Source organism: Brassica oleracea, chromosome C4, assembly GCF_000695525.1.
Source record: "Brassica oleracea var. oleracea cultivar TO1000 chromosome C4, BOL, whole genome shotgun sequence".
In the NCBI taxonomy this organism is placed as follows: Eukaryota; Viridiplantae; Streptophyta; class Magnoliopsida; order Brassicales; family Brassicaceae; genus Brassica; species Brassica oleracea.
Window position 1 is genome coordinate 52,382,088 of NC_027751.1, and position 11,812 is coordinate 52,393,899.

General features: G+C 33.3%; 3 protein-coding genes and 1 long non-coding RNA gene across 4 annotated transcripts; 2 read left to right on the top strand and 2 right to left on the bottom strand.

Annotated features, from left to right (window-relative positions):
• Positions 1 to 612: 612 nt before the first annotated feature.
• LOC106340333 (basic endochitinase CHB4-like) lies at positions 613 to 2,432 on the bottom strand. Its single transcript, XM_013779217.1, has 2 exons — positions 1,957 to 2,432; positions 613 to 1,168 (listed from the first exon to the last, which is right to left on the bottom strand). Exons 1-2 carry the CDS (start codon positions 2,405 to 2,407, stop codon positions 774 to 776), a joined length of 846 nt encoding a protein of 281 aa, XP_013634671.1. The 5' UTR covers positions 2,408 to 2,432; the 3' UTR covers positions 613 to 773.
• Positions 2,433 to 7,512: 5,080 nt separating this feature from the next.
• On the top strand, positions 7,513 to 9,066 carry LOC106337484. Its single transcript, XM_013776595.1, has 4 exons — positions 7,513 to 7,605; positions 7,724 to 7,972; positions 8,283 to 8,543; positions 8,623 to 9,066. Exons 2-4 carry the CDS (start codon positions 7,766 to 7,768, stop codon positions 8,893 to 8,895), a joined length of 741 nt encoding a protein of 246 aa, XP_013632049.1. The 5' UTR covers positions 7,513 to 7,605; positions 7,724 to 7,765; the 3' UTR covers positions 8,896 to 9,066.
• On the bottom strand, positions 9,014 to 10,260 carry LOC106337485 (signal recognition particle 14 kDa protein). Its single transcript, XM_013776597.1, has 5 exons — positions 10,174 to 10,260; positions 9,797 to 9,877; positions 9,554 to 9,647; positions 9,354 to 9,463; positions 9,014 to 9,250 (listed from the first exon to the last, which is right to left on the bottom strand). The coding sequence occupies exons 2-5, from the start codon at positions 9,797 to 9,799 to the stop codon at positions 9,086 to 9,088; spliced, it is 372 nt and encodes a 123-aa protein (XP_013632051.1). The 5' UTR covers positions 9,800 to 9,877; positions 10,174 to 10,260; the 3' UTR covers positions 9,014 to 9,085.
• Positions 10,261 to 11,060: 800 nt separating this feature from the next.
• LOC106341261 lies at positions 11,061 to 11,473 on the top strand. Its single transcript, XR_001269592.1, has 3 exons — positions 11,061 to 11,129; positions 11,224 to 11,292; positions 11,379 to 11,473. It is a non-coding gene; the product is annotated as an uncharacterized LOC106341261 (long non-coding RNA).
• The last annotated feature ends 339 nt before the right edge of the window (positions 11,474 to 11,812 follow it).

Consider the following 11,812-nt stretch of genomic DNA (forward strand, 5'->3'; position numbering starts at 1 on the left):
CATTTGAAAAATAATACATTTGATTATTCTTACACATGACTTTGACAGTTTGACTCTTCTGCCTCAAAGATTATTCTATGGTTTAGCAATTCAATTTTCTTTTTCTTATCGGATAACATTTTTTTTTTGTTAAAGAAATCTTATCGGATAACTACAAGATACACATGGTAATATTCTCGTTTTTTTATCATTACTGAATAAATTGAACAAACAAAAAAATTTACATTTTTATAGCAAAATTATCCACTCATTAGTTTATATACACAAACATTTCTTACAAAGAATTTGATTCAGGCATTCCTTGAGTTTTTAAATACTAACGTAATGCTTATAAGTAGACTACCACAGTTTATAAATTTTTGGTTAACCTCAAATATTTACCTTCGTGGTTCAAATCCAGCATTTTCTTATTCTTTTTGGGTCTGCCTCCTATATATATTTTGGATAATATTTCGGGATAAAATATTTTTTTTTATCAAACTTGAAGAGCTAAAAAAATAATTTGAATCGAACCATATGATGTATAAAATATAATCGGATAAAGTGTTCTATGTGTTTTATGTGCAAAAAGGAAATATGTTTACTGGATAATGACTGTGTTTCAAAAAAAGGTTACTGGATAATAACTTGTACAAACAACACAATATTAGTTACCTTAAGACACATCACATAGTGTAAGACCTGTAGTCTCTTATTTTCTTTATTATTCGACACATGAAATCTTTGAAACACATACACACACACACTTAACAACCACATTGAGTAGTATATCTTCAACATTTGAGGTTGGTTCCAGGAGTGACCCCAAGCTTTTTGCAGAAATCCAAGTAATGGTTAACCCTGCTCTGCACTGCGGCTGGACGCCCACCGTCGCACTCACCACCGTTGATCCTCCTCGTGGTGGCTCCGAACCCTCTGTTCAAAACCGGACGCACATTCAAGTTCCAGAACCACATGGCACACTTGAAAGCCACGGTTGGGCTACGAGCCACCATATCTGGATCCTTCAAGAGAGGAAGTCCAAGGAACTTTCCAGCTGCACCGTAGTTGTAGTTCCATGTGATTTGGATGGGACCACGACCGTAGTAGTTCTTGCCCGGTTGACATGGATACGTTTTGCTCGGTGAGCAGTACCTTCCTCTAGCTATTTCTTCTTTGTAGCAAAAACCTTTACATAACCAAAGAAAGACATTTTTATTTCAAAACATGAGGTGGATGTCCATTTAATAAAATAATGTATCAAAAAATATCATCGAACTTGTTTTCGAATAAAGCTAGCAAATCCTTATATTTTATGAGGACGATTTCGTTCTCTATAAATTTCTTCAACTACGAAATTAGTCTCTAATACAAACGGATCGATAAAACTAAAGGTATTTACCCGTGTTTTTAAAACCGGACCGGAGACCAAATCACAAATATTCTGGGTCACAGTTTTATATGGTTCTACCGGCTCAAACCTATTTCAATAATTTGGTTTAATATATTTTTAGTATATAAATTTAAAAATAATTTTAATAAATATAATACATAATTAACATATAAATAAATTTTAAACATAAAACATCATAAATATAAATTAATTTTATGTTTATATGGATGATTTATAGATTTTTTTATAGTTTTAGTGGTTTTTATCAGTTTAATAACTTTGAAATTCAGTCGAACTACTTGACCGGTTTATGGTCGAACCAATTTTAGATTCAACCCGATTATATGACCGGTTCATGGTCGAGTCCGGTCCAACCATCGGATAGGTCCGGTTTTAAAAACATTGGTATTTACATATATATTTGGGTATTTTTAAATCGTAATAAATGATAATATATAGCTATAAAATATATAGTTTCAAGACCAAAACCAAGCATAACTATAATTTATATTTTTTTAGAAAATATAAGTTCTTATATAATATTTTCTAATAAAATACGATAGAGTAAATGTTGAGCAACGTACTTCCAGATTCATGAGAGAACTGAGCCAACATGGCTGCAATCTCACGCTTAGCGACGGTTCCTTTGTAGGCTGGAAACGATTGAGCGGCCGCAATGAATGCCTGGCGAGTGTAGAAGCCTTTGGCTGGGCAACCATTTCCAACTTTACTCATGATGCTGTTGAAGAACGCTGGTGTGACAACGCTTGCTATGGTACCACGAGGACCAGCGTTTAGACCGCCGCTACCGCTGGGAGTAGGAGTAGGTTTAGGTTTTGATTTGCAAGGTCCACTCTGGCATCCCGTGCCGCAGTAGGCGTTTGTGGTGCCACAATATCCCCACCTGCTGCAGCACATGTTGCCTTTACATCCTGTTTTACCGCAGTTTTGTGACAACGCGGTTTCTGCTAGGATGGTCAAGGTGAAGAGGAGAACGACGAGAGCGTTTTTCAGGAGCGGTTTTTGGGACGCCATTTTTTTGATATTTTTTGATGGAGTGTTTTGGAGGGTGAGTTGTGTGAAGAAATGAGGGTATGGGGACTTATTTATGGTGTAAAATTGGTGATATTGAATTGTTTTGGTCAAGTTTAAATATGTTTTATAAATACGGTATGAACCATTCCTTTTCTTGTAGTTGTGATTAAGGATAAATACTATGATCATAATTTGAATATAGACTAAGAGACGAAACTGAAGATAATCTTTTTTTTTTAAATAAATAAAAATGTATGGAATTGGGTCGGTTTAAATAAACCGACATCCTATAATATTTTAAAATAATTATATCTCGACATGTCTAAACAAGAACAAAAAAAATTGTAAATATGTGCATTCGTATATACAGATTACAGGTAAACTGATTGATCAGAAGCCTCGATCCATTATTGTTTGACTAAAACTAGAAATTTTACATCATACATGACTAACATACGTAAAATTTTGCTTAAAAATGTTATTATTACATAATGTATGTGTTCCTGCAGGTTCTACGATTGCTTGAGACCTCCGTATAAGAACTTTTTTCTAGTAGATATTACAAACTAAAAACTGTACATATATAATTTTGTTTATGGTAATAAAATCATAGTTAAAAGAAACAACGGAGGGTGATGAAAATGACCAAGTTAAGAACATCAACCATGTTGGGTTCATGCCATGTTATTTTTTTTTAATGTCTAACTGGTGACCAGTATAAAAACATTATGAATGATTAATTGAGAAAAATATAGAAGAATAAAATTAGAGAAATGAAAAAAAAAACCATTTTTTATTAATTTTGGTGAGAAACAAATTTGTTATATATTTTTCTATAATGAAAAAATGAAAAGGAATAGAAAGAAAAAACAATTCCTCATAAATAGTAAAAAATATTAGGAATAGTAAGAAAAATAATATTACTTTTCATTCCTTGACCAGACCAAAACGTTAAAAACTTACTATATATTAATCCCTTTAATACGTTGTTATCCAAAAATACAGTATAGACTTTGTGTGAAAGACTTTTTCTTCGACGAGTAGATCAAAGCCATTGGAGTAAAAGATTTATTAAGGTATGTATGCTGGTCAACTTAACTTTAAGAATCCTCCAAATATTTATAAAATGAAAACAGTTCGTTTCTGAAGAATGTCAAAACATGGAACTATATATTTCCGATAGGTTGCGTGGAGAACGTTCAAGTCGACATGATTAAATTATTTTTTATAACATTAATACATGATATATTGATGATTAGACGAATGTATATATTGCTTACTTACGGTGTACGTATAAAATCAAAGTATGTGATACGATTGTGTGAAAACTTTCAAACCTATATAACACGAATAATTTAAGTTTAAGGTACTTGAATCCATAATAATATAAATCTATATGCATATCAGAGGTGAATATGCATATACAGCATATGTAAAAAAAACACTGGCCTCAGGGCCCCAACTACTACAATATTTTCTGGGGCCCCATATTCTAAAACTTTTTAGTTTAGAACATCTCCGTACTTAAAATTCGGTACAACTACCTAAATAAAATTAATAGAATTCGGTACAACTATCTCAGTAGAACTAATAGAACTCAGTATAACTATTTCAGTATAACTAGTAGAACTCTGTACAACTACTACAGTAGAATTAGTAGAACTTGGTACAACTACCCGACTAGAACTCAATACAGATTTTTTTAAAAATTCAAAATTTACATTTTCAAATTTTTAATTTTTTTTTTTTTTTAATATTAATTCGAAAAGTCAACAAGGGTAAAATTGGGTTTCCATGTTTTCATTAAAGGGTGAAGGGCATTGAGATTACTGAAAGATATTTTTCATAATGGGTATATGAGATGATGGCTCCTGAGAATATAGGCACGTACAAGTAAATTATTACATAGATTTACTCTTTTTATTTTTGAGCAAACATAGATTTCTACTTTCAAGGACTTTGCGATGGTTTGGGAATGATAATGTTAATGCTTCTCACGTAATGATAGTTAAACATTTTAAACCTGCTTACAATATATGAATATATCAAGGGGGTTACTTCGCGAGTCACGACAATAAAGAGGTTTACTAAGCGATGATTAAGGATCCTTGGAATGCGCTGACTTGGCCCTATCCATTGAAAGTCAACTCAAGCATGTCACATGCTCACATGAATAAACTCTCTTTTTTTGCCTGGTCAAGATGTAAGAACTTATTACTATTTCTTTAAGAACATTCATGTGCTTCTTCTAAGAAAATAAGTTCAGTCTTTCGATCGTAATTTTAAAACTGAAAGTGTAATATTTTTTTTTTGACAAAAGGGCTTGAAAGTGTAATATTTACGATGATTCCACGTAATCATATACTCAAACTCGGATTTGAGACCATGGTTTCATTATATTAGTATTTTAAATATATCTTAACTTTTTATCAAATTTTTATTTCATTTAGCACCATTCTAAATTTCTAACATAAAATTCTTGAGAGTTAACTCTAACAAGGCACACAAAATAAAAAAGTATTGATAGAAACAGTTGCAATATAACATGCATGTTCTACTTTGTACGTTAGTACTTTGCGTTTTAAAAAGATCAATTTGAACTGAACTTCTCCAAGACGATTGATCAATTATGATGAGAAAATTATGCAAAATTATTAATTAAGAGATTGTATTCTTTGGACTCATAGTTTTGATTGATAAGTTGATGTTAATGAAACTCATAACACTATATAATTCTTCTATGACATAAAAGAGAAAAAGATTCCTTTTATAAATAATAAATAAAAAAATACTATACAATTTAATATTACTAAAATAAAATAAGATGAAAAGGCTATAAATTTTTTGCTAATATTTGATGAGATCTTGTAGCACTTACCAATGAGGCTTTATCAATTAGTATTACACAGAAGAAATCAATTATAAATACTAATACAACTAAATCGATAATACTCGTTAATAATAATTATCCTGGATATAATAAAAACATTAATTGTTTAAAAACTAAGATAATTGAAAAATTATTTATTGAACTATGACTAAACTTTAAATCATGAAAATATGACAAATAAGCAAATTCACATATAAAATAATAGTATAGATAGATAGCCTAAAATTATGAAAAACTTGAAAGTAAGAAAATTTATTTCTTAAATACTAGTGTAGATAGTTTATTTATTAAAACTAATTATTAAACCTAAAATCATGGAAACTATGACAAATAAGCTTTTACAACTAATAAAAACATGACAAGTAAGTAAATTTATTTTTCAAATAATAGTATAAATAACCTAAAATCATGGAGAAAATAAAAAATAAGCAAATTCAGAATAATAATATAGACATGTGCTTAAAAATTGTGCAGTTTAAAAAAAAAACTGCATCTACTATTTCTAGAATGAACAAAAAATTGAATGTACTCATGCAATATTGAAGACAAAGACACTAGTTATTCTATTATCAGCTGGAATATTTGCAGTTGTATACAACTCAACTAATTTCGTGGAATTTACTAATGTTCATGGTTGATAACTTTCTTAGTTTACAAGTTATTGACATCATCAGTGTAAGCATTACAAGTGTATCTTTCATAAAAAATTGCAGGAGCAGTTTGGTTTAAGGGTTTGATGATCTAATATACTTTATGGTATATGGTTGTTTGTTCAGGATAATTACATTGAAAATCCATGAACGACACCTAACCATGTTCCTGAATATTTGCTCCATTTTAAGACATTAATTTGGTACGTATGGTGGCCTAGAATATATGGGGAAGAGGCAGCCAAATACAGTAAAACCTCTATAAATTAATAATATTGAGACTTTGAAATTTTATTAATTTATAGAGATATTAATTTACAAAAGTTTCCTTATTTAGATTTTTTTCTATTTCTAAATATTTTATTTATAAAATAAGAAAATATTTAATTTTACCGAATGTACAATATTTAAATTTTATAAATTTGACTTTTATATTGTTTTATTATCTTATTTGATGTATATTTTTATGTTTCATGGAATTGTTACGTGGTTTTCGATACAATTTAACTAAATATTATCAGAATATATTAAAATATTAAGGAAAATAAAATTATTTTCATTGTGAATATAAAACCAACAATATAATGTTAAACTTATACTTATATAAAATTATATATAGATAGATTATTAATTTATGATTTTAATGAGACTATATATTTACATGGAAGTTTTGAAAATATTATTATCTTATTATTTGTGTCATATTTTATACCGGCCCAAATTGGGACCGTCAAAATTTATTAATTTATAGAGATTATTAATTTATAGAGGTTCTAGAGTACATCCTTCCGAATTCAATGTGTTTGGAAAATGCTATTTTGCGCATGTAGAGCGAGAACTATGAATCTTTTACTGAGGAAGAAAAACTTAAGGTGCAGCATGACTTCAAATATTTGTTCCATCTTAAGACATTAATTTGGTACGTACATATGGTGGCCTAGAATATACGATGAAGAGGCAGGCAAATACATCCTGTTGAATGCAATGTGATTGGAAAATGCTATTTTACGCATGTAAGACGAGAAGTACAATTTTTTTACGGGAAGAAAAAACTTAAGGTGCAGCATGACTTTGAAGGATGGTGTCCAGATGGTTGTAAGTTTAAATGTAAGTTTGAGCTTAATACATCTTCAACACACAGATACATCAACTAATACAATGATTTTCCGAGGAATAAGAGCTTTGCAACATGATAGGAAAAACTGGTGTTTAGATAATTTTAAGTTTAAGCAACTACTTAAGTGTCGTCATAATAATTTTATAACTAAACTTAAAAATTAAAATATATTATATAAATATATAATTAAACTTAAAAATTAAAATATATTATATAAATATATAAAATAAAAATAATATTATGTTAATGTTTAGATTGAGCGTCTAGTTATGCCTATCCGTTCTTTGGAACATTGCACAAAACATTGTAAAATCAAAACTAAACCGAAAACCTCGATAAATCAATTGCAAGCAGGTCAACAAACTGAACCGGTTTGGTCCACCAACCCAAGTAAAACGACGACGTAATGGTCCCTCTTTGGAGATGGATAAAAAAACGTTAGGGATCGCTTCACCGTTCGCTTCTTCACTGCTCTTTCGTCTTCTCCGGCGATTGTTTCCCTTTTCTCTCGAATTCTCGTTCCCGTTAAGGCTTCTACAAGGTACAAATCATCGTTTTTGAATCTGTATTCCAGTTCCTAGCGAGCTTCTCATTGTTCTTACCATTTTAATCCCCGAACCAGTGCTCTAACTTCCTTAGGTCAATTTTGATTTTTGCAGTTAACTTCAGAAAGTTAATGCACTAAGTGTTGGGAAAAAGAGATGAGCTTTACTCAGGCTAATTGTTTTAGACCATCCTACCACTCTCCTGTGACAAGGATACCTAAAGCTAATGGTGTCTGTCCTATTAGAGCAACAGCTTCAGTGTCTACTCTGTTAAGTCACAGGCGTAGTGGGAAATGGAAGCAGAGTTCTGCTGTGTGCTTGTTTGGTGGCAAGGATAATAAGTCCAATGGTGGTGGTGACGAGGTCAGATATGCCTTTTCCTCACTATTAAAAGTTATGTTCTTTTGTGTGTCTGAAATGATCATTTTGCTTTGTAACTAGTTCTGTTCTTCTCTCTCTGAATGATTTTACTTTGTGACTAGTTCTCTTCTTCTCTGTTTGAATGATTTTGCTTTGTAACTAGTTCTGTTCTGTTCTGTCTGAATGATTTTGCCTTGTAACTAGTTCTGCTCTTCTCTGTTTGAATGATTTTGCTTTGTAACTAGTTCTGTTCTGCTCTGTCTGAATGATTTTACTTGTAGCTGGACAATGATTTCTCTTGTTTTTTCATCAGATATCGCCATGGAAAGCAATAGAGAAAGCTATGGGGAAGAAATCAGTTGAAGATATGTTGCGGGACCAGATTCAAAAGAAAGACTTTTATGATACTGAAAGCGGCGGCAATGTTCCTCCTCGTGGAGGAGGAGGAGGCGGTGGTGGTAACGGTGGAGAGCTTCCTGAAGGGCCAGGAGGAGGAGGAGAAGACGGTGGTTTCGCTGGGATTGCTGAGGAGACTCTGCAAGTGGTTTTAGCCACCTTAGGCTTCATCTTTTTGGTAAAAACAACACTACTTTCAAACTTAGCAATATACAAGTAATCATGCGTTGATTGATCGAGTGTTATGTTTTTGGCAGTACACTTACATTATCAATGGGGAGGAGTTGATGAAGCTTGCGAGAGATTACTTCAGGTTTCTTTCGGGAAAACCTAAGACTGTTCGGTTGACCAGAGCCTTGGATGGTTGGAACAGATTCATGGAGACCATGTCGAAGCCGAGAGAGTATGACGAGTACTGGCTAGAGAAGGCGATCATCAACACGCCGACCTGGTATGACAGTCCCGACAAGTACAAGCAAGTCCTCAAGGCTTATGTCGACTCAAAGACTGATGAACAACAGTTCGATTAAACACCCCTTGTCAGTTTCGCTTTTGTTACTTGAAGAGATTCATAATCATAATTAAGGTTTCCTTTTTAGGTTCGTCTTCAGGTTTTTCAATAAATTGTCTTGTTCTTGAATGTCAATATCTTTTCAAAATTCAATTTATAAGCAACAATTGCAGATCAAAATGAGATTACATAAAAGAAAAAAGAGGAGATCAAAGTTTCTTGGGTTTAGTAGTGGTTGAAGAAGTGCTTTCTTTCTTGTCTGCTTCTGTTGATTTCTTCCGGTCTTTCCTCTCCCTCTTCTTCAAAGCAGTCATGTGAGCTTTAAGAATGGTAGCATATGATGCTTGAAATCTCTGGTGATCCTTGGCACCAACCTTAAAACACGAAAGCATTGGCACAAGTTAGCTTCAGTGTGAACTTAAAGACATTATTAGTCTAAAAATAAATTATTGAGAGATCAATGAGAAGAACACATACCGAAGTAGAAATAGTTTTCTTAGCATCAGTAGCTCGAATAAGGCATCTGTACTCTATGGATTCTCCAGCAGCGCTCAGTTTCCTCTTCTGCAGCTTAGACTTCAAAGATGCTAACACAACAAGTAATATATACATGAGATAAGATATCCTTCAGCTAAGATTTTTTGGAAAGAAGGTCCAGATGAGATTGTCAAGCTTACATCTTTTCAAAGTAACCCACACAGAACCTTTCTCTTTGCTTTTCTCGAACATGCTCGTGAGTTCATTCAGAAACGGATCCAACTGTAGTAAAACCTGGAAAAAAAAACAACAAACAAGAAGATATAAAAAAAAGTTTGTTCCTTCATCATTTAGTGCTGAATTAAAAATCCCAGCAAACACTCATAACACACACGGACACACTGTTTACAATTCTTCATATAGCTATGGGATCGAAAAATTACCATTGTTGAAAATCTCAGGTGGATACTTCTTGCAGATCCTCAAAGCACTGAAAAGGAAACTTCCTCTTCCGTTTTGGATCACTGAGGAGAACCAAAAAAACATAACCACAATGCAAACAAAGGGCAACAGTTAGAGATCTGATGCAAAATTGACTTTGCCTATATATCAATAATCCAATAACATCACAGTGAACCAAAACGAATTCGAAGCTAATAAGACGGTAAAACGTAAAAACCGTAAGATCATCAAAGATTCTGAACAAATCTACAACATGCAGGGAGATGGTAGAATTCAATTATTTTTCAAAATCAGATTGAGCTACAACGTTCCATTATCTGAAAACCTAAAAGATGTAAGAATCAAAAAATTCACGAACCGGAGACTAGAGAAGCTGATGGTGTCTGCTTTCGAACACCCACCGGTCGGAGAAAACTCAAAATATATTCGGTAGCTGTAAATAAAAGAGAAGAAGAATAATAAATAAATATAAAACTTGGTGTGAAAGGACTTGTGGGCCTTTATATCCAGACTAATGGGCCTTTTAAGCAAACTAATGGGCCTTCTTAGCGACAACAAGTTCTAAAAACCCTAGCAAGAGGTTTAAACGCTGCGCGCGCTCTCTCTAACTCAGCTTTCTTCGTAGCCCCTAATTTATACAACCTCAGAAGCATCTCAGAGGAAAACATAACGATGGGGAGTAAAGTGGGGTTTCGGAAGAGAGGTAGCGTAAGCACGAAGACACGCAAAGAAATCGACGAACACGAGATCGAGCTTCCACCAGAGTCTCTAGCGACAAGTATTGCTGATGGAACAGTGCAAAATGTTGTCAAAGAAGATGCGACCTCTATACCTGTTTCTTCTTCAGCCGTTAGAATCACACAAGACACAGTCGAGGTATAAGTGAGGAAATGTTGAAACTCCGAGCTGCTCTACAAGGAAAGTTAAGAAGCAATGGAGTTTTCGGTTCTACTGTTTCCAAGTCTGATAAAGCTCAAAAACGCCACAAGTTAGCTAAACGTAGAAAGATTGAGCTCAAAGTTTTGGCTGGGGCTGGTGTGAAATCAGAGGAAGATAGTAGGAATGAAACTGAGGTATTTGAATCACAAGGCTCAGAAGATGAGTTTTACAAACAAGTGAAGCAGGAAAAAGAAGCTAAACGAGCTGCCAAAGCAGAGATCTATTCAAGGTGTGATTTGATTATGTTATGCACTACTTTTAACCTTTGGCAGAGACCGTTACATATGATGTGTGCAATGCTGTTTCAGGGAATCATCATCCAACTTGTTATTATTACCAGAAAGTGTGGAAGGAAAACGTTTGATTTCAAAAGAGGTTAGAATGTTCCCCAAACACACATACAACAAGATCTTCTGTTTCATCTCTAAACTTTCCTATTTTTTTTTTTATTATCTCCACCAAAACCTAGATTTTGAGTAACAGAGGATTGACTCGACATCGCAACAAGGACAAAAAGAACCCCAGAAAGAACTACAGGGTAAAATACTCTTGGATTGCTAGTTTGTCCGGTGTTAGTTAATTCGCTTCAGCTGACATGTTTTGGGACCTTGGTTTTGTTTGCAGGACAAGTACACTGACAAAGTCAAGAGACGTGGAGGTCAAGTCAGAGAAATCAGGAAACCTTCTGGTCCATATGGAGGAGAAGGTTTAGGTATCAATCCTAATAGGCCTGGGATTTTTATCCATAACCGAATACCCGAACCGGAACCGACCCGAAATGGATCGGTTCGGTTCGGTTTCGGTTCTAGGCAATTTATCCGATGGGTATTAGTGTTAATTATCCATGGGTATCGGTTCGGTTCCGGTTTTTACCCGAAACCGAACGGGTACCCGTTTAACCCGAATTCTATGCTTAAAAAACATAGATTTGTATTTTTCGAGGGTTGAACCCGGGTTGGATAGGCAAAGCAACAACTGCAATACCACTAGACTAGTTCAACTTCGTTGTATTTAATACATATTACTAATATATATACGATTTCTATTAACTTTTTTTT